Source organism: Anabrus simplex, chromosome 6, assembly GCF_040414725.1.
Source record: "Anabrus simplex isolate iqAnaSimp1 chromosome 6, ASM4041472v1, whole genome shotgun sequence".
NCBI lineage: Eukaryota > Metazoa > Arthropoda > Insecta > Orthoptera > Tettigoniidae > Anabrus > Anabrus simplex.
In genome coordinates, this window is record NC_090270.1 from 167,947,777 (window position 1) to 167,973,900 (window position 26,124).

At 39.6% G+C, this 26,124-nt stretch overlaps 1 protein-coding gene across 4 annotated transcripts in view; it reads left to right on the forward strand.

Moving 5' to 3' along the window:
* LOC136875615 (uncharacterized) overlaps window positions 1-26,124 on the forward strand; it is a 188,412-nt gene that overhangs the window by 17,019 nt on the left and 145,269 nt on the right. For all 4 annotated transcript variants that reach the window (XR_011018419.1, XR_011018420.1, XM_068228086.1 and 1 more), the window contains exons 3-5: window positions 257-324; window positions 18,895-18,928; window positions 23,227-23,333. Coding sequence is in view for 2 of the 4 variants with exons in the window: in XM_068228086.1 (XP_068084187.1) it covers window positions 270-324; window positions 18,895-18,928; window positions 23,227-23,333 (196 nt within the window). In the remaining 2 variants the exon portion in view is untranslated. The remainder of the gene's footprint in view (window positions 1-256; window positions 325-18,894; window positions 18,929-23,226; window positions 23,334-26,124) is intronic.

Here is a 26,124-nt window from a genome sequence, read left to right on the forward strand (position 1 = left end):
CATAACCTGATGCAAATCCAGGACTCGTTCATTTAGATCATTTTTAATTTGATTGATCCACCTCTTTCTTGGCCGACCTCTTGATCTTTTGCCTTCGATTTCCTTCTCAGACCACACTCTTACGCTCTTTGTGGGTCCATTCTTTTGACATGAATAAACTATTTCGCTTTGAACAGTAAATCTTGCATTATTGTACTTATATTTATACAGAAGTTTCTCCGTATGGTATTGTACAGATTTCATTCTTTTGTCATAGTGATGATGATCCAATGTGGGAAGAAATTCAGCGACGAATTAGGCAGCTTGAAGAGGACGAAAAAAGGGGTGAGCTCAACACCTTAGTTATACATTTTCCTGAAGAGAAATTTTCTCGCTTAGTACCAGTCATATAGAATTTCTACATTACAGTATTTACTAAAAGCAGAGTAATGATGATGATGATGATGATGATGATGATGTTTTAAGGGGCCTAAAATCGAAGGTCATCGGCCCCTAAAAACAGTAAGCAAATGTGTGTGAGTTTAACTGCTTAGGAGTGTGAAAAACTGAATTAATGCTCTACTCTTGGTAAGTAGTCATGTAAGCTCACCGGACAATAAATTAGTCACACTATTGCACATACACAGATGGATCGTTAAGCCATTACAGATGGCACAGCGAACGAGTCCCGTGCTCAACAGCACGCGCACTGCTTCTACGTGAGCATAAAAGCAGTAGCGATGTTTCAAGCGGACAGTGTACATCAACATAGCTAGATGTAAGGATGTGACCGAGTGGCAATCGTGTTTGGCCGTGCCCATGGCCATAACGTGAGTACAGTTGCTGTATTTGTTGGTGTTTCGCAGCGGACTGTTCATCTTGTCTACAAGCAGTGGTGTACTACACTTGGCCACGAAACATGACGTCAGAAGTGTGGTCGGGTAAAGCTCCTGAGTGAGAGAGATCGGAGACGCGTTTCACGGCTTGTGAACAAAAATCGCTTCCATATCCGACAGGAATTGCTGCAGTCAGTTAATGAAGGTTCATCCCAATCTGTTAGCGAGAGAACATGGCGACGGGAATTGCATGCATTGAACATTTGGAGTCGGTCACCTCACAAGAGGCCACCAAAGGCCAAATGAAGCATTTCATCCTTGATGTGTGCAACATTCTAGGTGATCAGGTGTTGCCTTTCAGTCAACATCGGCATGATGAGTAAGTTCATCTGGCTGGACGCGTATGTGGCTGGTTTTATGAACACTCCTCCACCCTATTACATATCGATTGGGCTGCAAAATCACCTGACTTGAACCCCATTAAAAATCTGTGGGGCATGTTGGAACAGCAGATAAAACGCAGACATCAGCACCTCCTCAGTTTGGTGGGACTGCGCGGTCAAATCCTCAGCGAGTGGTTTAACCTGGAAGCGATGTACCCGCGCAACCTTGTGGACTCGCTAAACGAATCCAGAGGTGGAGTTGCATATTAAATGAAGCTTGTAATGATTTCTGCAGGGTTAACTAATTTTTGTCCAGTGTGCTTATTACCGGTAGTGTTACGATTTTATAATATACTTACACATAAATGGTTGCATTACATCTTCAATGCTGGAGAATAACATTATTAATTTATAATTAACGCCTCATGGGTAAATGAACAGCCACGGAGGGCCAAGATCTTAGATACCTGAACTATGTGCAGGAAAGATTCATGCAATGTAATTTTGTGTATGGTTTCCCACTGACTCGTGTAATATAGGTGTAGCAACCTACTTTTAGTCGTTTTACTTCTGATTTTCTCTTGTTGTACTAACCTACAGTTAATTGGGTGGCTAAATCTCTACAAAATAGAACTCAGAATTAGAGTAGGTGAAATGTTATCTGACGCTGTAATGGCCGAGAGGAGTTGTCCCGCAGCGCAGTGTTATCGGACCTTTATGTTTTCTTATGTATAAAATTAACATGAGTAAAGAACTGGAATCAGAGATAAGGTTATTTGCGGATGATGTTTCCATGTACGCAAATGCAGGGGGATCTAGGCAATGTTGTGAGATGAGTTGGACAGCGGACAATCGTTAATGGGATGAAGAGTCAAGTTGTAATCTTCACCAAGAGGACAACCTCTCTCAGTTTTAGTTACTGTGTTGATGGAGTGAAAGTACCTCACGAGGATCTCTGTATGTACCTGGGTGTTAATATAAGGAACGATCTTCATTGGGGTAACATTAACGAGATTGTTAAGGGTAGGTGGTAAACCCTATCTTTACAATGTTAAATTTGTCAAATTCATGATCCTAATTCGCAAGAACTTTAGCACAGAAATCAATAAACGTTGCCACACTGAAACAATGAGGCTTTGTGCGTATGCTGATTGTTGTTGTTGTTAGTCGTTTAGTCCTTTCCGACTCTCCGTGTCCCCATAGAACAATGTGCGCCATTTCTTTCTGCCGTGTACTATTCTCCGAAGTCTTTCTAAATTGAGAGTCGTAGCTTCCTTCATACCACCAATCCACCTCATCCGTTGTCGCCATCTTCTCCTCTTACCATCAGTCTTCCCAGCATTAAGGTCTTTTCCAGTGAATCATGGTTTCTCATAATATGACCGAAGCACTTTAGTTTTTGTCTGAGTATTTGACCTTCCAGAGAACATCCTGGGTTGATTGCATGTAATATGGATTTATTAGACCTCTTCATAGTCCATGGAACTCTAAGGAGTTTTCTCCAACACCATAATTCAAATGCGTCTATTTTTCGACGTCCATCCTTTCTTACTGCCCAGGTCTCGCTCCCGTACATTGCTACTGGGAAGACCATAGCCTTCACTATATGAATCTTCGTTCTTAAAGTTACGTATCTACTCTTGAAAATGATATCAAGGTTGGCCATTACCTTCCTCCCACGGAGCAAACGTCATTTAATTTCATAGCTGCAGTCGCCACAAACAGCTTATTATTTTGGAGGCTAAGTAGATGAAACTAGGAACAACCTCCATGGTTTCACCGTTTACATGTCACGAAGTGATGGGTTTAGTTGCCATGATCTTTGTTTTCTTGACATTCAACCTTAGTCCAGCCTTTTCACTTTCTTCTTTCACCTTCATTAGGAGATACTTTAGTTCTTCACTTTCTGCCATCAGGGTGGTGTCATCAGCATATCTGTTATATTTTTCCCACCAATTTTAGCTCCAGTTTCTGTTTCATCTAATATGGCAGTCCTCACCACATACTCTGCGTATAAATTGAATAAATAAGGTGGTAATATACAGGCTTCACGTACACCTTTCTCAATATTGACCCATTCTGTTGTTCTATATAGGGTTCTCACCGCAGCTTCCTGATCAGAGTAGAGATTCCTCATAAGGCAAATAAGATGATATGGTATTCCCATAGGCCGGCCCCGCGGTGTAGGGGTAGCGTGCTTGCCTCTTACCTGGAGGCTCCGTTTTCGATTCCCGGCCAGGTCGGGGATTTTCACCTGCATCTGAGGGCTGGTTCAAGGTCCACTCAGCCTACGTGATTACAATTGAGGAGCTATCTGACGGTGAAATTGCGGCCCCGCTCTAGAATATCAAGAATAACGGCTGAGAGGATCCGTCGTGCTGACCATTTGACACCTCGTAATCTGTAGGCCTTCGGGCTGAGCACCGGTCGCTTGGTAGTCCATGGTCCTTCGGGGCTGTTGCACCATGGCGTTTGGTTTGGTTTGGTATTCCCAAAGTCTTGAGTACTTATCACAGTTTATTGTGGTCAACACCGTCAAAGGCTTTAGCATAGTCAATAAAGCATAGGTATAAGTCTTTCTGGAATTCTCTTGCTTTCTTCATAATCCAGTGAATATTAGCAGTTTGATCTCTGATTACTTTGCCTTTAAGGAAACCGGCTTGTTCTTCAGGTAGTTATCGATCTACATACTGCCGAAGTCTATTTTGCAGGCTCCTGAGCATAACTTGGCTAGCATGCGATATAAGTGCAATTGTTCGGTAGTTTAATCATTCTTCAACACTGCCCTTCTTTGGAATTGGGATGAACACTGAGTTTTTCCAATATTTTGGCCATTGCTGTGTTTTTCATATTTGCTGACATATTGAATGTAGCACTTTCACAGCGTCCTCTCCTATGAATTTGAACAGTTCTGCTGGGATTCTATTATAACCACTTGCCTTATTGTTTGCAATACTTTCTAGGGCCCACCTGACCTCACTTTCTAGGATATCTGGTTCCGGCTCTGACACCACAGTAACTTCATCATCAGGAGTATTGAGATCTTTCCTATACAAATCGTCTGCATATTCCCTCCACCTTTCTATAAACTCCTCTGCTTCTGTAAGATCTTTTTCATTTTTATCTTTTATCATTCCAATTAATGCCTGGAATCTTCTTCTCATGTCTCCAATTCTCGATTAAAGATCCCTCGTCTTACCCAGTCTGTTATTTTCCTCAACTTCCTAGCACTGTTCATTCAAAAAGGCATTCTTATCTCTTCTAGCTAGTTTCTGAAACTCTGCATTTAATTTAGACACCTTCGATATTTCCCCTTTGATTTTTACATTCCTTCTTTCTTCTGCTATTTGTAGTGCTTCACCCGATAACCATTTGCCTTCTTCTTATTCTTTTCCTTGGGAATATGCCTTTCCGCTGTCTACTTAATAACACAGCACACTTCTCACCGTAGCTCTTCTGGGACTCTATTTCTTAAAGCTGATCCATTAAATCTGTTTCTAACCTCTACTGTATATTCAAGAGGTATGCTATTTAGGTTGTATCTGCTTGATGGTTTGGCTTTGTCTATCATTTTTAATTTAAGCGGGAATTTGGAAATTAAGATCTCGTGATCTGATCGAATCAGCCCCAGGCTTTGTATTGGATGATTGAACAGCGCTCCTCCACCTCTGGCCACAAAGTATGTAGCCAATCTGATTCCGACATTTACCATATGGCGAGGTCCAGGTGTTTAAAATCAACATGATCAACATAATCATTCATAAAACAAAACTAATTAAATAAATTTTAATGCTGTTATTCTGTCAATTCTGAACCACTGGAGAATATTGGACAGACTGATTATAGATTATTTGGCCTCCCCAATCCTCGGTTCAACCCTGGTCCATTGTTTTAAAAATTTGCTTCCACAAAAATAAAGGTAAATAACTTGCTCCATAAAGTCTAATAAAAGGCATAAATCATATTGAACCTAAAAAATTAGATATGAATACCCTTAGTGACAATAAGTTATAAGATGAAAATTTAGAAATCTTAGGTGTCGTTTGGGCAATTGAAACAGTGTGTTGGTAATGACCAGTGAGTTGTCTTGAAAGAATTCTAAGAGTCTCTGTACAGCTTCATTTGTTGTGGTAAGGCCAAATTTTTCCGTTACTCCATCTACAGTTTGATTTGTTACTTTGGCATTCCGGTCGTCAATAATGAAGACGACATCCTTTTTCGGTGTTAACTGTAGCAATTATCGTTCATAGAACTGGTCAATATCTTCCTCTTAAGCTTGTGCCATTTCACTATTCGTAGTGGGGTTTGTTTGTAACGAAAATGGTGTCTACGCAATGAGAACGTCAGTGATAAATGTCAAAGTATTCGTAAATGTTGAAAGAATGATGTCTTCATCAGGCACTTGAGGGGAATGGAATATAGAAGGCGGTGAGAAAGAAAGACGTCAGAGTATTGTTAAAATTTATTATTGAAAAATAACATTGGACTTCACTGGAGACACATTAGCAGAACGCTACGTGAATAAATTGGAAGAAGACTAGTCCTGATTAAGGAAGACTAATACTACAAATAATAATAATAATCGTCTACGGGAACATCGCGAGACATCGGCGATAAAAGATTTATTTAACTCTGTAGAATTGAAATTGTACAGGCGGACCGCAGAACTTCTGCATCAGTACATCACAAGATCCCAGCAAGGCGACGTATCAAACGCTAAAGTTTAATCTTGGAAAGCTGAATAATACAAATAACGGTCGCTCAAGATATAGAAAACGTCATATTACAGTCAGAGTGAAGCCTTACTAGACATCTGGAAAAACTTTAAAAACATTATAAGAGATCATTTTAAGAAGCGGTAGTCACAAAGTAGAAATAGTACATAGCAGGCTGTGGACGTATTTTTCTGTTCCAATCGCGCAAGAGACAAGAGACATCATGGGCTAAGAAGCAGAGGCAAGAGCTACCTAGGCTATGGCGGCACGAGTTGACAAATCCAGCCCATGACGACCGGCAATGACCTAGGACCGTCCCAGATGTTTCCGAAAGGATGAGAAGATGCCGTGAACCCAAACACAGCATGTCCTAGTCAGCGGGACATATGCCAACAACGATGGAGCAGGAGGAAAGATAAGTCATTAGCCAGTCCTTACGTGAGTAACGTAAAATAATATTGTTCTTTTTGTGGAAAGTGCCATTCTATACTCTATGTTTTTCTTCATGATAAACGAAGTGCTATCTTTAATTTGTCCAAAGAAGTGTTGTTGCGTGAAAAGACAACCAGAGTAATGACGTTAGAGGTTATTAGGTAATCATCTACCATGAATAAAAAAATCTATTACTGTACGAAGTGGTTACCCAGTGATAATTTAATTTGCCTTTCGCAATGCTGTCAATGTTATATGAGAAGAGGTTAAGTTAGCTTCAGTGTGATTACAACGACATTAAAGATATATAGACTGCTATCTGCCGACCATCTTTGAATCACTTTGAACTTCTGGCAGCCATGACACTTGTAGGCAAAACAAACGACAAGTGTCATGGCAGAGTGACGGTACTTGTATAGACGTATACGTTAAATTCGTTATTCTTTGTGTTTCATGCAATAAAACCGGCCTTAGTTATGATAAAAATCTTTTTAAAATACATGTATTAAATGTACAGTAGAAGTTGTGTGATGACAGTGTTTAACGAATGTGAATAATTCATTTGTGGTTATGTGACAATAGACTGTTGATTCTAAGGTAGCTCCAGATTCCTGTAATTGACAATATTTAATGAAATAATGATGAATGCTCAAAGTAAGTAGGGGGTTACGGTTCACATGCCAACCATCGCCAGTTCACTCGTAAGTGCCGTGAAACGCTATTAGATATGTTCATTAGGGAACAGTTTGTTAGGATACGGTATGTCAGCTGTTAGCCCATATAAAAATGTAAACTAACAAAACCTCAAACTAATACAATAGGATGAAATATCTGATCATCTTGTAGGTACTGAACGCAAATATACAAAATTAATACACCATAAACCATATTATAAACACAACTTCTATTAAAAATATCACTTCATAATTGACATAATTTTGTACTCTATTGTACTACCTATAACATCTAAGTAGAGATGGAAGAGTTTATGCTCATTATAAAAAACCTAACTAAAATAATTGTACAAACATACACCATATTTTACACTGTGGTCTCTATATATACACAAGCAGGCCTATTCAAAAGTAGATTATAAGTGCCATCTCCATAATACTTAAGGAACAATTTGCTATGACACCGTGTCAGCTGTAGCCTATACAAAAATATAAACAAACAACTTCTAGTATAGTAGAATAAAATGTTTAATCGTCTTGTAGATTTTGAACGCAAATATACAAAAGTACTAAAACAGTATTATAAGCACAATTTATGTTGAAAATGTCACTTTATAACTGACATAATGATATACTGTTTTGTAAGTGTCTACCTACTGTAGAATCTCCAAGTACAGTTGAGACAGTTCCTGATCATAATAAAAAAACTAAAACTAAAATAATTGTACAAATATACACCATATTTTGTACTTTGGTATCTACATACACACACAAATAGGCCTATACAAATGTAAGGGGTTGAACTTAACATCAGATTATTAACCGCTAGTTCAGTTAAGTACAAATCAGATAATTAAAACTAATACAATATCTCAAATGAACCATAATTTAGATTTCCCCCTGTAGTTGGGGGATGCAGATTTAGAATACACCCATGGTATCCCCTGCCTGTCATAAGAGCCCACTAAAGGGGGCAACCAAGGGATGATATTAAACCCATGTGATTACTTGTGATTAGTACCGTTATGTGCAGAACACCATGGGGCGACGTTACTTGCGACTAGTACCACCTTGCGAGGAAAACCACAGGTCTACGTTACAAAGAAGCAGTACCATTATCTGAGAAACACTACAGGTCTGGGTGTTGTTTGTGATAAGTGTCATTACGTGCATTCCACCAGTTGGTTCCACTGTGTTCAGAATGGGACTGTGTTACCTATAAGTAGTACCACGTTATAAGGAACACCATGGGTCTACGTTGCCTGTGGTTGGCATCACTTTGTGAGAAAAACCACAGGTTTGACTGGCGCAGTGATAAGTACCACTGTGATGAAAACCATGGGTCTGCGTTGCCCAAGAGTAATTCCATTATGTGAGGAACATGATGGATTTGTGTTGCCTGTAGGCATTACCATAATGTGATACACCATGGATCTAAATTGCCTATGATTAGTAGCACTATGTGAGCAACACCATGGTTCTGCATTGCTTGTGAGTAGAACCCTTATGTGCAAAACACCATAGGTTTTTGTTACCTGTGAGTGGAACCATTATGTGTGACATACTATGAGTCTACATTACTTGTGATTAGTACCCAGCAATATAATAATATGAAATTTAGTGCCCATGATAGTACCATGAGCCTATGTTAGCTGTGATTAGTACCACTATTGGAGGAACAACATAGTCCTGCTTTACCATTGATTAGTACCATTATGAGTGGCCGGTGACCTGGATTTTAGACCTCTTTTAGATAAGTATCATCCCAGTACTTAAGGCATTATCATTCGTTTTAGACTCCAGTTAGGGGATACATTTTGAAATTTTCAGTTTCATTTCATTCACCTCATACCATTAGGGGCTGATGACCTAGCTGTTAGGCCCCTTTAAACAACAAACATCATCATCATCATTTAGATTTTGGCCTCCATTTTTACAAAAACATACAGAAAGTGAGTACAATTTTAAATATAATAAACAACCTATCAATAAGCACTTACATAATGATGTTTAATACTGTAGACTGCATCCTCTGAATTTGCAAGTACCCTGGCGAACAAAGTTACTGTCCTTTAAACAAGATGAGCTTTGTGAACAACTGGCGTACAGATTTTTGATGCAAGGTGTAGGATTGCTTCTTTGCTATGTGATGCAAGCGAGCCTCAAAATAGATCTTCAGGAGTAATTTCAGTAAAGTGGAATAATGTGATTCTTCACCATATTCACAAGATGTAAATAAATGGTCATAAGCCGTGAAATGTTGTGTATCGGACAGTAGTGAAAAAACTTGTAGTTGAAGTTTCAAAATTTAGTTCTTTTCAGGTTTTAGATTCATACTGACATTGCATCGCAGCACTCGTTCAGCAGTTTTACACAATTTCACTATTTCCTCAGAAGCACAAAGCAGACCACCCCTATCCTTAACCTTCACCATCAGACAGCTTCCTGGAGAACCATTTATTATGGAGAGACACTCTTCACATCTGACGGTTTTACTGGCTTTTTTTACAGTCCAACCAGCAATATATTCCACAACATTTTCAGAATATTCTGTCGATTCTGAAAAGGCAGTAGAGCAGTATGCATGGTCATTAACTGCACCAAAAGTTACATGAAAGCTGTTAGGATCATGATCTGGAGCTATATTTAAAACAGGTGTCTCATCTGGGATACAGTTTCTAGACGAAGATGGTGTTATTTGTGTTAAGAGACATCTCCTGTATGCAGACTTGAACTGTAAAGCAGTAGGATAATTAGAATTACCTCCACGGTTCCTGATGGTTGCAAAGAATAATTCTAAATTATCTTGGCTGAGCTTTTTTGTTAAAAGAAAGTCTAACTTAGGGGTTTCTGTCCAAATAAGTTCATTTGAAATACCTCTGATGCTCATTAAATCCAAAATGAAGCCAAAAATACCCACATACCTTCGAGATTTCAAAAGTAGTGTTCTATTAACATCATATAATGATTTCAAGTAGTCAATTGAATCATTTATAAAACACTGGAGTGGTAATTCATTCTGTTTTCTTACTGGGCTCTTTTTGTACTTGCCCATAGGATGACATGAGTTTAAAACATCAAATATATCATTAATTCTTTCCACAAATATTGCTGTTGATTCTACATCAGCAAATTCTTCAAGGCCCAAGTTACGTAGAAACCTGAAAGCATCTGCAACTGACTGACTCAAGGTTTGTGCAGCCAGTTTCACTTTCATTTTCTGTTGCTCCCATTGGATGTGCTGCTTTGATATTTTGTTTGCAACATGCAGTCCTTCCTTATCTTGAATTTTGTGGAGCTGCTCAAAGTAAGTCCAGTCTATGAGTGCCTCATTATGACATAAGGTCCTCTTTTCAGCAAGTAAATTTCGAATTAACTTCAACATGTGAGCTACATCTAAAAAGCAGTAGACACTAGATGAATTGCATGGATGTGGGAAAAAGCTTGTTATGGGTGCATTGTTTTCATCAAATTTTATGCCTAATTCCTTTAGCATGCTAATATTTGAGGCTAGGCCATCGCAAGTTAAACCAATACATTTTGCACCTGTATCATGAAGTTTCCTCAAATACTGTAGCACTAAATTTACTTTAAGCTGGCTAGTTAAACTGTTAACTAAACAGTAACCAACTGGTATCTTCCATGAATCATTGACGGCAGTGACCATAAAAACCAGTGCTTGTGTTGCTATTGGGACATCATCATCTTCAAGTGACCCATGGCCTAAATCACAAATAGCCCACAGCTTGAGTTCCATCAAAATCAATTTGTTGCTTGATCGCCATTTCATCAAACATTAGACATAAATATAAATTATCCTTGCTAGCAGCCTTCTCTTTAATCTTTTCAAATGCTTGCTCAGTAAAACCAGGGTCTCCATTTACATTAGATGCCCATTTTCTGATTGTACTTGGGTTGGGAAGAGGAATATAATTTCTAATATAATTGTATGCTTTTGATGAGTAAAATTGTAAAGTGAGAGAGAATTTCTTAACATCATCTGCATATAAATTTTTCTTCTTTCCCTGCAAGAGATTTGCAATGAAGTCCCCATAAATGTCTCTAATTATGGGCTCTCCTACAGTGCACAATCTCTTGGACAACCCTCTCATAGTTTGCTCATATGATATTATTTTTGACTGCTGTCGTTTCACTTTTTGTTTTGCTAATTTTAGTTCCCTTTGCAGTAAATGACACTTGGACTCCAAATGTTCAACAGTTTTTGCCATCTTACGGGGACTGGGGAAGAATGTAACTGTGATCACTTTTAACTGAATCAAATGTGTGTATAAGATTATTATTTTCTTCTGACTCTGAAGACTCATCATCAGTACTACAATTTAGATTCCTTTTTACTGGTGACCTCCTTGTGTTAGGTGATAGTTTCCTTAGATGTGGAGAGAAATCAAACTTTGAGGGTACAGCATTATCCTTCAGGTATTTTCTGTCATTAGCATACCTGAAAAACATAAATAGATTTGAATTTATATTGTTTATATGCTGTATTTTACTAATCTTTGATGTCAGTTAGAGCAGTAATGAAAGAAAAATGTCATGGCACTTCAGTTCTATCCCTGTGGGAATCTCAGTTTACTGGTTTCTCTGATCATAACTGAAGTGGCCACTGTGGTGGCTCATTTGCTAAAATGCCTGCTTAGGTTAAACCTGCTGTCAAACCTAGTTACCAGGTTCAGGATTTTATCAGAGATTTTCCCTTGCCCCTTTTTCATAAGTGTCTGGTAAGTAATAGGTAAACTGTTTCACCATTAAGGCATTCATCTCATTATCACTGACTTTAATCCTGTGAAAGACCTAGCAGTTTGGGAAAGCATTCTTTCTGATTATATTAGACATGTTTGCATAATTAATAACTGGTTTGACAGAAGGCAGTTTGGGTTTAGGAAAGGTTATTCGACTGAAGCTCAGCTTGTAGGATTTCAGCAAGATACAGCAGATATCCTGGATTCAGGAGGCCAAATGGACTGTATTGCGATTGACCTATCTAAGGCATTTGATAGGGTGGATCATGGAAGACTACTGGCAAAAATGAGTGCAATTGGACTAGAAAAAAGAGTGACTAAATGGGTGGCTATATTTCTAGAAAATAGTACTCAGAGAATTAGAGTAGGCGAAGCTTTATCTGACCCTGTAATAATTAAGACGGGAATTCCTCAAGGCAATATTATTGGATCTTTGTTTTCTTATAGATATCAATGATATGTGTAAAGAAGTGGAATCAGAGATAAGGCTTTTCACAGATGATGTTATTCTGTACAGAGTAATAAATAAGTTACAAGATTGTGAGCAAGTGCAAAATGACCTCGATAATGTTGTAAGATGGACAGTAGGCAATGGTATGATGATAAACGGGGTTAAAAGTCAGGTTGTGAGTTTCACAAATAGGAAAAGTCCTCTCAGTTTTAATTACTGCGTTGATGGGGGTGAAAGCTCCTTTTGGGGATCATTGTAAGTACCTAGGTGTTAATATAAGAAAAGACCTTCATTGGGGTAATCACATAAATATGATTGTTAATAAAGGGTACAGATCTCTGCACATGGTTATGAGGGTATTTAGGGGTTGTAGTAAAGATGTAAAGGAGAGGGCATATAAGTCTCTGGTAAGACCCCAGCTAGAGTATGGTTCCAGTGTATGGGACCCTCACCAGGATTACTTGATTCAAGAACTGGAAAAAATCCAAAGAAAAGCAGCTCGATTTGTTCTGGGTGATTTCCGACAAAAGAGTAGCATTACAAAAATGTTGCGAAGTTTGGGCTGGGAAGATTTGGGAGAAAGGAGACGAGCTGCTCGATTAAATGGTATGTTCCGAGCTGTCAGAGGAGAGATGGCGTGGGAGGAAATCAGTAGACGAATGTTTGAGTGCTGTCTTTAAAAGTAGGAAAGATCACAATATGAAGATAAAGTTGGAATTCAAGAGGACAAATTGGGGCAAACATTCGTTTATAGGAAGGGGAGTTAGGGATTGGAATAACTTAACAAGGGAAATGTTCAATAATTTTCCAATTTCTTTGCGATCATTCAAGAAAAGGCTAGGAAAACAACAGATAGGGAATCTGCCACCTGGGCGACTGCCCTAAATGCAGATCAGTAGTGATTGATTGACAACAGGAGCTTAAAGTTAAATTCATTAATTCATAAATGAAGAGTTTAACTTCTAGATTTCATTTCTCTATTTTACATGTTAGGCTCCACATATTGGAGGAGCTAAGCATCTTTCCCCTAATAAGAATTTATATTGCTGTAGGCTAATAATAATTTTTACCTGAAATCTGAAGGTATAAAGTGATCTGAACATAATCTGCTTGCATTGGTTGGCTCCCAATGGTCTCTCCTTACTGCAATCAACCATTTCTTTAACAAAGGTGTATTGTTCAAAGGAAACCTTGAAGGAAACAAATGTGTCATGATTAGAATGGCCTATGGGATATGAAATTGTGTTTAGGCCTATACTGAAATAATTCGCAAATACCTAATTGTTCATACATACTTGTGAAATGTAACGTTAATCCCTTTCTGATGGCGATTGGTGCAGTTAAATGCTACGCACGACGTGGGCATCTTGAAAAATAAAAACTCGTATTTTTACAACATACTACTGTTCATCTTCTTCCAACCAAACGACCGCCAGATTTTGTGGGCTTATTTCATGAAAAGTTTTTTAATTATTAATGTCAACAGTGTCTGCAAAACGTCTGGACTTTGCAACAAAAATAATCACATCTACTCATGAACTGATAATACGGCTGAGGCTAAAGTGACACGTGGCTTGGCCAGTCTCAAAGTGTCAAGTTCTCTTGCCTACAACTATCATGGCGGCCGTAGTTCACTGAACTTCAGACACGGGCGCTGTAACGAGTATGTTTAGCAGTCTATATATATCTTTAATGTCGTTGTGTGATTATAATGCGACATTGTGATGAACATTAGGCATACGTTAGGGCATGTACTATTAAGCTAAGATGGAATGAGATCGTATATAAGATGTAATAACGTCGTAGGAAGATGTACGGAGATCTTTTACGGATTTTTATATACATTGAAAACAGAATGAAATAATCAGATGGATGACTATGATGACAGAATAACAAGCGTTAAGTTGAGATGAATTAATATGATTATTGTAATGTGGAGTGAAACACGAGATGTGTAATGTGAAATGAGTAATTTATATGTGAAGAATGGTAGAAGGTTATGATGAATAGTGTTGGTGATGATTATTGTTTCGTCGTAAATGAAAGTGTAGATTATTTTAGTTAGCGACGATAGTAGTTCAATTTACGTAATTCGAGATGGAGAATGGTTATAATTAGTTCTCAAATGTCTGTTAATCCTTCAACAAGCCATATATAGCACTAGTTACGATCTAGATAACGTTCCTATGTTGACACCTACCTATTGGATCATCAAATAATTCCAGATAGGAAGAGTAGCACAAACGTAGCCTGTATTTATACGATTTCTTCTCATCACAAATATTCTCATTCAGATAAGAAAAGCTAGGGAGCTTATTTAATTGCATTAATCGATATCACTGGTAACGTCCCTTCATAATTGAAGGCAAGTAGTAATTGGTAGGATCTTCTTACCAGCTATATCACTTGATATCCAGGAGAATCTAGTTGATTAGTGGTCAGATATGAATGATAGCACAGCAACGGATTGCATATGATTATAATATGGTCACTTAAATTACATTTTTGAAATTAAAAATTATTTGAGTGAACAATTTGAGTAAATATAGGTCATGACATTGCGATCATGTTATTTTAAAAGAAGTAATGACATAATGAATTGTCTTTCTCTCCATAATACCAAGAGTTTTGAAGTTTTTCTAGTGAAATATGTTAAATATATGTAATAATTAAGAAAACATTTCCTGATAGCAAATGGTACTGATGATAATTATGAACAGCTATGATCAAATGAATCTATCGCGCTGTGATGTGATTAGATTTTTTTGTAAAAAACAAGAGTTCAGGAAGCATTTCATGCAACGTTTAAGGAAAGATGATAGCGTGATTTTAATTTCTATTCTTTACTTAATCAACTCAAAGGATTTGCGTCAGACACATTTTCATAACTCCCAATCAAGATTGTAAATACTGTAAACATATTTATTCTTTTTATTTAGTTGGAGGCCTCTAATTTGACAACATTTTAAGCTTAATTGATGAGACATGAAGTCAGTTGTTTATTATTTATTCTTCAACATAACATTCAAAGTATTTAATTCACCTTCTAAGACTTTTTTATTTATTATTAATAAATAATAGTATATAAAACTTAACTATTCTCTCAACGATTTCCTAGGTTAAGTTTTTAGATTTAAGTGATTGTTAGTTGAGGATTAGAGTATGTCATGCGGAAACTAACCAGAGATCGAACAGGAGACGTCCGTTACGAGGGTTAGGTTTAGCTGACAGCGTATCCCGGTGATCGTCTGTCGATGCGGAACCCATAGCCCAGAAATCCGATTTACTTAGAAATTAATATTATATCCGAGCTAGCCTGGATCTTACGCGACTCGACCTGGACGCGGGAACGGCGCAAGCTTCGGTGATTGGAGCGTAAATTTGTTTGACAGTGATATTAAAAGCCTGGCCTTGAACGTATCGGCATCATTCTATCAGTTTTAAAATTGCATCCCATTATAGTGCTACGCACCCTGTTGCTAGCTATGAAGGCAACTCAATTTTTCCTTTGGTTTTTATGTCCAGAATAGTAGACCATGTAGTCATCTGTTGCAAATTCACCAATACCAGTCCATCTCACTTCACTTATTCCCAATATATGAACGCCCAGTCTCTTCATTTCTCGCTTGAGTATGTCCATCTTTCCTTGATACATGGATCTCACATTCAAAGTTCTTAAACAATACTGTTCTTTGTAGCATCGCACATTTCTTGTGGCTTCTCAACCTAATCCCCCTTCTCCGCAGATCAGACTGAGGAACTTGAAACTCTGGAATATTTTGAATTGAGCAAAGCCATGGGGCTTTCTTGGGAAAATTACAGTGGTGGTTTCCCATTGCCTTTCCACTGCCCTCCAATCCTGTTGGCTCACTGACCTCCCGCTGGGGTTGAAAACCCAACCTTCCCCTGGATTGCTCAGCTTGACAGGTGCACCACGGGTAGGCAGAATTTGGAGAATTGATGTGTGAGAGGCTAAGTGAACTCTCTTGGTGAGCTCATATATTCGCATCACACCCCTGTTTCCAGCCAGAGTCTCAAGATGTTCGTAGGGACTCCCCCATTTCGTTTCCTGGGCCCGCATATACTGATAAACTTTAACAAATAATATAGACCAACAAGTACATTTTTCCTTAAAAGTCAAATTTAAAAAAATAAATATGAATTTGCATTGCCATAAGTTTTTAAAATACGTAAGTTAGAAGTTTTGAACTGTGTCAGTACATTTTCAATCCAAAGAAGAAGATATGGTGCAAATTTCATGTTCCTAGCACTCGTGGTTCTAGAGAAAAGGAGCATAAATTTTAAAAACAGATGTTTCGAGGTAAATTGAAAAAAAGATGAAGGATACCTAAGTGCATTTCTGGCCTATATTCTGGATCATCTGGATCAATTTTTGCATCTTCACATGATCTCTTCACCTTCTTCTGTTGCTTTGTGATGATCACTTCAGCAGCACAACCGGTTAAATCACCAGTCTGATGTTTAAATCCGCTGTCAAGGTTCTTGGGATAACGACAAGAATGCTCCTGCTGTCAAAGGAAATCACTCTCCAGACCATAACTCCAGTGTGTCGACTAGGTAGACAGCTTGATTCCAAGCGCTCACCTGGCCTCGTCCTTACCAACCTACGGCTATGACTGGCACCACGCCAGAAATTGCTCCTATCTGAGGCACAACAGATCTCCAATGAGCTCTAGCTTGACACCAATGAAGTCGCAGTTGGCAGTTACTCGGGGATGGTAACATGAACGCTATAAGACATATGGCTCGGAGCTTTCCCTCAAGTAGTCGCTGTGTCGGTCTGCTGCCAATGGCTGCTGCAGATGAAGTACGATCCAACACAGCCATGTGGCGGAATGAACAGCCACCTTCTCGTAGCCCTATTATACGGCCTCGTTCAAACTGCTGATACTGTCTTTTTCGCCTCTTTAAGGGTATGTTTGACTCACAACTACTTCACAACGTCGATACCGGACGATAACTAACGCTCACGAAGTGCACAAGTAAACTTGCTTTGCAAGGTCATAGTGGCGCAACTAGCCCATTCTTCGTCGACTAGGACGTAAATTTGAATAGGCGTCATCTTTCAGACGTGCAAACACGTCTCCTGAATTTCGTTTATCTAGCACTACTCCTTCCTGGTGCTGGAATTTCACTTTCTACCAGCGTACATAGATAAAGTAGATAGCACAGACTTACGTAAGTTTAAGGTTTTATAGACTGCCGAAAACACTAATTATAACACTATTACATACAAGTAAAAATACACCTATTAAGACAAAAAGAATGGCATGTTTCATTCCTCAAGAATACCCTTAGATTCTCTCAAATCACTTTCAATCATGCCTATATACTCTATGTACAATATTGTTTACGATGTGTAAAATTGTCAATTGAGAGTTGTTGATATTACGAAGAAGTTATTACAAATAATATGTAGTAGTACTATGTGAGCGAGGCTAATGTTGTGGAACCTGCCTTCTGTCCACTGGAGAGGGGAGAGGGTTATGTTGCTCCTTCAAGTTGTAATGCATTTTATGTATTAGAGAATAAATGAAAGTTAATGATTTTGATTAGCCTTAATAAAGTATGGAAACGAATTAGAGAGTATCTTGTAAGACATTGTTTTTAGATAAATAATTAATACCCAAAAAAAAAATCGTCTCGAATTGCGAAAGACGCTGAGTAAATTCAGAAAATTTACTACAGTTAAGACTATCTTAACCCGTATTCCAGATATATGTCAGAAATTTCCTTCTATGGGATTCATTAAGCGGTAATGCAACGGGTGCAAATGCTGTCCAGATGTTAATTAAGTAGTGCGAAAAGGGGGAAAGTTTTTACGTGTATCATCATATCGGTTGGCTTGGCTTGGCTTGGCTTTATTAATTTCTATTCTTTCTTTTAATATCCAAAGATCTGCTTTTATTAACGACTTTGTTCCGTGTGGAGGGGAGGGGAAGTAGGGGAGTGAGGGAATTATTGTAGGCCATGGTTCAGTCCATTGGAGAGGTGGGAGGATGTTTCTTCTTCTTGTTATAATGTTTTTTTTTGTATTAGGGAGTAATTCAAGCTAATGATTTGATTAAATAAATGTATGGAACTGAATTGGGGAGTGTTATTTTTAATGATAAATAATATCCTAAAAAGCCGTCTCGAGTGGCGAAGGATAGAGAATTGAATACGGATAAGAATATCCTAACCCACATTCCAGACATTCTTTGTTTAATAGTATGTACTTTTGCGGGTATGTTATAGGAGTGTCTGTTCAAAAGGTGCTATAAGACAGTTGTGGAAAAAGCGCAAGAAACGTAAAATTAAAGGTACATAGAACGTACCCATGCTCGGGTTTGGTACTACTTCTAAGAAATTACATCTTTCTGATCTGGATTGCTCACGGCAATCGATAATATTCAACTACTGTAATGCACGTGGACGAGATACTGATTTATTTTCTGGAAGCGGAAATAACACATTTTGAACAGACACTCCTCAGTTAGTGTTTTTGACAGTCTGAAAAACCTTAAAGTTACGTAATAAATAAGTCTACATTCGAAAATATGGCTTCCTTCTTAACAAAATATGTATAGAATTAGAAAAAATAATGTACATGATGCTGCCATAATTGCACTTTCAATAATACTGTGAATATTTCTCTTTCCAGCTCGCATTCGTAAAAAGATGACGAAATACATAAGGTAAGTCCAGAATTGATGAGAACTACCAGTATTGAAGAAGCCCAGTGATTTTACTCGTGTGTAATAAGGCCAATTTAAGGAGGCGTACTCCAGTTAGTTCAGGTAAACCAGGTTTAGAATGTAAACACGTCAAGTTTATAACATTCAAGTGTACGTCCCAGATTCATGATGTTTTAGTGCTTCGTGCGGGAAAATTTTAGGATTACATTTAGCCTCAGTATAATTCGTTCTTTTGAATTTTCCATAACTCAAGAAGTGAACATGCACCGTGATTTTCATGTTATTCAGCATTCTTGTTCGAGGCCAACGAGCGTGTTTCCCGACCATTTTCCGCTTATATGCCCTCCTTTGCTGTTTGTTTTACGTCACACCGACACAGAGCCTTATAGCAACAATTGGCTAGGAGTGGGAAGGAAGCGGCCGTGGCTTTAATTAAGGTACAGCCCTAGCATTTGCCTGGCGTGAAAGTGGGGAAAACGCGGAAAACCATCTTCAGGGCTGCCGACAGTGGGGTTCGAACTCACTATCTCCCGAATACAAGCTGATAGCTACGTGATCCAAGCCGGTTTCTTTCCAGACGCCCGGAGAAAGTTCAAATCCATGGTTGCTCCAGAGTTCTCCGTCTCTTTCGCTGAAAAGGTCAGACAAGTACGGGTCTCCCCACAGAGTTTTGTATCAAGCATTAGTACACAGCAAGCGTCGATGTCTTAGTAGTCATCAACAAGATGGACAAACAACTAGAGATCCCAAGAAGTTATTCGTCCTCCTGGGAAGAAAACAAGCCACGTTCGGCTGGAAAATTCTCGCCTACCAGGGCGGGTGAAAGACTTTCCCAACTAGGGCTGTAAAGTCTTCCAGCGTTCGGGCGAGAAAGGAGCAGAAGGGGAAGCCACTACACGGTTGGAGGGGAAGCCTTCTCCCAATTGGGTATCACCACAACCCCGAAGAAGACTGGCATACCACCTGCCGGCTCTCTCCCAAGGAGTCCAAAAACGGTGGGCAAGAGCGAGAGTCCACGACGCCCCATTCCTTGGTCCTTTGCTGCGAAACCTAGTTCTCCAAGGAAGTAGTCCCACCGCTCATGATCGGCGAACTCACCCTCTACGCGGTGCTCAGCCTACACATCTCCCTCTTCTGAGAAGAAAACGGTAACGCAGACAAAAATAGACAGAAATGGAGAATCTGACGACAACGACCGAGAATGGAAGATAGCTGCGCGAATGAAGAACAAACAGTTGACCTAATTTCATTGCGCTACTCAATAACATAATGACACTATTGCAGTGGAAATGCAATAATTATATTCGTCGCTTAGCTCAGATACGTTAATTGATGTCCTTTAATGCGGCCACCATAGTCTGTCTACAGGAATTTCATTTGAGACCTGAACACGACACGAATATGAGAAGATTCCGTATTTACTCCAAGGACCGAGTAGCTGTGGGTGGCAGGGTAACTGGAGCGCGTTCGTGCCCCATTATGTTCCAACATCTTCGGTGAAGAAGTACCGTTACTAACTTAACTGGGCGCAGTTGCGGTTCGCATTCCGCTGCCAGAATTGACAACGGTGTTCAACGTGTACTTCCCACCGGACTATGATATTTACATGCATGAACTGCAGGATCAGGTCACTCAGTTACCTCCTTTCCTTTTGCTGGGAGATGTGAACGCGCGAAACACCCTCTGGGACTATTCATCCTCCTGCGCATGTGGGAGGATGACGGAGCAATTGAGCAACCTGTTCGACCTTTGTGTGCTCAACTCGGAGAAACTACTACTGTAGCGCAAATGACATTCTCCCACCTAGATGTCACATTGTGTAATCCTGTGCTAGTTCCCCTGTTACGGTGGCAAGTATACAGTGACCTTTGTTGATGACCACGTTTGTTCCGTTACAACTGGAATTCTGGATGCTGCAAAGGAAACTATACCTTCCTCATCTGATATCCCCCGCCGGAAACAGGTCCCGTTGTGGACCGACGAAATTGCAGCAGGCATACGTGATCGGCGATGGGCTTTTAAGCATCATCATCGGAATCCTTCATAGGCCAACCACATGGAATTTAAGCGCTTGAGTGTTGAAAGTCCATTTCCTGATTCGAGAGAGTAAGAAATTTACGTGCGAAAGGTGTCTTTCATGACGGCACATACTCCGTCATCCGCTTTATGTGTGACAGTGGATTAATCAAGGGTATGCGAATTGCAAGTGCTCTATTACTCAGGGAACTTACGTCCCCCGTTGATTCGTTAATGAATTTTTCGTCTTAATATTATAGTTTTTGTTTTATTTTGTAATTCATTTCAAAATGTCTTCGTTGAATAAATCATGTATCGTCGCCATAAGAACTATCTGTGTCGGCGCAACGTAAAGCACAATAGCAAAAAGTGATTTTACTTTATTTTTTCCACTTATTTCGTTCAGAGAGGATAGTTACCTAGTTGTGCTTCCTCTTAAAAACAAAAGTCACCACCACCAGCATACTTCGTTATTGCAAGTGTGGATAGAACTCCACCGCATCGTCAGTGCATACAACTCACCAACAGTATCTTAAATATCAGTTGATGGAGATATAGTAACGATTCCTTTTAGGCATTGCATATCACATCGCGTCACATTCTGCAGACATACAGTTTAGTGCGAGGCAGGGGATCACTACCTCTCCTTCGCCTCCAGTATTTCGCATTCCTATAACGAGCCTGGAGTGGAAATTGAAAAGTACAGTCGCGCTGTACATGAACACGGATCCTGGGCCGACAAAATTCACAATCAAATGCTAAAAAATTTGAGCGACCGATGTGTCGATGATATGGAATAAAGGAGTGTTTCCATCTCTGTGGCGTGAGGGAGTTGTAATACATATTCCCAAGCCAGGTAAAGACCCAAAGCTCCTGCATAGCTACAGGCCAATATGCATAAGAAATGGCATCTGCATTTTATTAGAAATTATGGTAAACCGACGACTTGTATGGGTATTGGAAGAGAGAGGTCTGCTGACTAACTACCAGTATGGTTCTCGCTCTCGTCGGTCTGCCACTAATCATGTGGTTAGACTGGAGAGCACCGTTCAGGAGTCCTTCCTCCAGAAGGAGCGCCTAGCCGCCTATATTGTGACCTGGGAAAGGCTTACGACACTACCTGGTGATATGGGGTTATCTCCACCTTACACCAGTGGGACTTTCGGGAAAATTTTCCTACGTTTATTTGAAACTGCATGTCTCCCAGCTCTGTCAAGTCCATGTAGGTAATGAATATTCTCAGGATTACGTTCAGGGTTCCCCACTGAGTGATAAAATGTTCGTAATTGTCATAAACGGCATAGTTGCCGCTGCTGGGCCGGCGAGTCGTTCCGTTGCTGCATATAGACGAGTTAGATCTACATTTGTGCTCCGGAAGGACGAAGTTTGCTGAGAGACAGCTACAGCAAGCTGTTAATCGAGTCGATAGATGGGCCCTATAAACTGGTTTTCGATTTTCAGCGACGGAAACCTAAGTTATACACTTCTGTCGACGTCGTCTTGTGTTTTCTGAACCAGAGCTCCGCTTGTAAGACAGTGTCCTTCTTGTGGTAGACACCTGCAGGTTTCTGCCTCTCCATTTTAATACGAGAAATAGGCGGCAGCCCAGTCATTCGCCAGTTGAAGGTAGCCTGCTTGAAGGGACTTAACATTATTTTCTCAGCGGTATTTCGTGGGGACTGACCGTATGGTGGTGCTACTTTTTTTTTACACGGCTACAGCTCTTTTCCGTTAAGACTATGGTTATGGTTCGGCATCGAGACATGCGCTAAACATTTAGACAGTACACACCATAGTGGTGTTATGGTGACAACCAGACATTTTCGTAGCAGCCCCATTCCCAGCCTAGTAGCTGAATCGTTCAAGACTCTCTCTTGTCTTATTCTTCAAGCGATCGCTACTTTGCGATTTTTTATAATCATCTTCACATTTTTCCTTGTCGATCCGTTTTTCATTTGTTATTGCACCACTTTGAGTATATGGTAACACTTTTGTTAGGTGTCAATAACATTTTCCCTTTGGTTTCTCTGTTTAGACTTTTCTACTACTTCCACTGTAATCATCGGCTTTCTACTTCTACCTTGACGCGAATACGAAGCCCAGTACAGTCCTGCAGTGTTTTACTGCGCGATGAAAAGCAGTCCGATTAACCGTGAATTCGGAATTAGTGAAATCCTAAATACTGAAGGTTTACTTTAATTGAACTTCATAAACCCGAGTTTCCTAACTCAATAATCACGATCATTATCTGACGTCATCTAAAGCCTGTGTATGTTTCACAGGCCAGAAGATCTGGCAATGTATGAAGAAGGTGATCCTAGTGTAGCGGAGTTCCCTCGACGAGGCCGTCCCTCCAAGAAGACCTCTCTGGAAATTATCGAAATAACAGGTAAGCTTAAATACAGAACTAATCATAAGGATTTTCTAGTGTAGGGCCGCTCAAACTTTCTCGTATGGAGAGTCAATAGTTATTAAAAAGGCAGTTCGTGGGCCACAGAGTAGTATACATTATGCCTTATTATTATAATATATATATATATATATATATATATATATATATAATTCGCTGGGGCCATCAAGGACCACGTTAAGTCTTGTTGCATTTGACACTGAACTTGGCCTTCTTTAGAGCCCAAATTTCCCTCATTCTTTGTGAGTGGGCCTGCTTACGCTCCTCTGTCCAAGGGGCACCGTGTCTTCTCTTCGGTTGCTCGTCTCGGTTTAGCCCGTTCGTCAATATTTTCTTGCGGAAGAGATCTCTGTTAAGGGCGTCTTCAGCTGAGATATGGAGCATTTGCAGGTCTTCTTTAGTATTTCTAAACCAGGGAATAGTGGTTTTGGGGTTTGAATCAAAAAAGTGAAAGATTTCTTTAGTTAACTTTCTTCCGTCCATTCTTTTAAGATGACCGTAAAATCGTGCCCGTCTTTTTCTGATTGTGTCAGTAATTTTCTCTATTTTGCTGTAGACTTCCTTGTTGGATCTCTTTTGATGGATTCCATTTCTGTACTTTGATCCCAAGATTCCTCTCACAATTTTGCGTTCTCTTTTCTCCAGTTCTTCAAGGAGTCCTTTGTTGGCATTTAGAGACAGGGTTTCGGCTGCATATAGAACTACTGGCTTCAGAACTGTTTCATAGTGACGTATCTTGGTGTTTTGGGAAAGGCATTTTTTGTTGTAGATTGTGCGGGATGTTTGGTAGGCTATTTCCAGTTTGCGTACTCGCTCCTGAAGTGCTTCTTTGTCCAGTCCATTTTTCATGATGATCTCACCCAGGTATTTGAATTTGTCTACTCGGGTGATGTCCCCGTATTTTGTATGGAATTTTGGTGGAGCCTCTTTGATGTTAGTCATTACTTCTGTTTTCTCAAACGATATCTGCAAACCAGTTTGTTCGGCAATTTCCTTTAAAATTTCAACTTGAACTCTAGCGGTTTCTATGTCGTTTGAGAGAACAGCAATATCATCGGCAAATGCTAAGCAGTCTGTTGCGATCCCCTTGGATTTGGTTCCTATTCTCAATGGACTGTAGTTGGTTTCCTGTAATCTCACCCGCCAGGTTCTGATGATCTTTTCAAGAACACAGTTGAAGAGTATCGGGGATAGCCCATCACCTTGTCGGACTCCTGTTTTGATGTCAAAGGAATGCGAGAGACATCCGTGGAACTTCACCTTTGTATTTTGTATCGGTCAGGGTGGCTCTAATTAATGCCAGCAGTTTCAAACCAACTCCAAATTCATTTAAGATGTTTAGCAGGACTTCCCGGTCAATGGAGTCGTACGCTTTCTTAAAGTCCACAAAGACAGACACATACTGCTTGTACCTTAGTGTACAATATCTGATGATCGTTTTGAGATTTTGGATCTGTTCAGCTGTTGAGCGACCTTTTCTGAACCCTCCTTGGTATTCACCTATTTGATGTTCGACTTGTGCTTCCAAACGCTCCAGGATAGCAAGTGATAGAATTTTGTAAGTCACGGGTAGCAAAGATATCCCTCTGTAGTTGTTGATGTTCTTCATGCTGCGTTTTTTGTGTAATGGATTTATTATTATTATTATTATTATTATTATTATTAGCCTCGCTATTAGTAAACATATAAGAACTTCGCACGTTGTCTTAGTGATTAGTGATATTATGCTAACTAATCCAATTTTATAAATCAAGTAAAAACATGCATGCAGTAAATTCCTAGTGAGAAGCGTTGAACTGTTTTTTTTTTAAGATAACAAAGTACTGATGCGCCGTTTAGGTGTAGTGGTGCTGTGTAGTAACACGTCTTACAGCTGACCATCACGCACCGTCAGTGTCGATCTCAGTCTTGATCATCAACTTGGAGAATGTTTGCTTCTCTGTTCAGAGCTGAATATCTTCTTTTGGCAACAGTTTATATAAGTAGGTCATTAGGATAAAATATTCCCTTCATTGTGTCATCGCATTGCTAGTCCAGTATTTCTAACTGAAGTTCACCTTGCGCTTTCTCAGCTTCATCCGCCTGTGGGTGGGGGCGTTAGAATAACACCCACGGCATCCCCTGCCTATTGTAAGAGACGATTAAAAGGGACTCCAGGGGACTATGACCTTGCGAGAATGGGTTGGCGACCACGGGGCTCTTAGCTGACTCCTAGCAATGCTTCCACTCACTTGTGCTAGGCTCCTCACTTTCATCTTTCCTATCGGACCTCCCTTGGTCAACTCTTGCCCTTTTCCGACCCTGATGGTATTATGTTTGCGAATGCTAGGGAGTCCCTCATTTTCACGCCCTTTGTGGCCCTTGTTTTTCTTTGGCCAATACCTTCATTTTTCGAAGTGTCGGATCCCTTCCATTTTTCCCTCTGATTAGTGTTATATAGAGGATGGTTGCCTAGTTGTACTTCCTCTTAAAACAGTAATCACCACCACCACCACTTTGTCCTCTTCAAAGGTGAAGAAAACAAAGACATTTCCGAATCTTTTGTACAAAATCAGTAAATCTGGACGCATATTGGTCTTCAATGCTCTGAATTGCTTTTGCGAAAGAATCGTTCTTGAAAGGTATGTCAGCGTATTGGTCTTGTAATTCATTTTTGGAAAATGTATCCAGTTTCTGTCAGATATTTGTTTTCTGAATATAAATTTCAATTGAAATTATTTTACTGCACAGTAAGCAGCATTTGATTGGCTTATCTTTCTCCTGCAACACT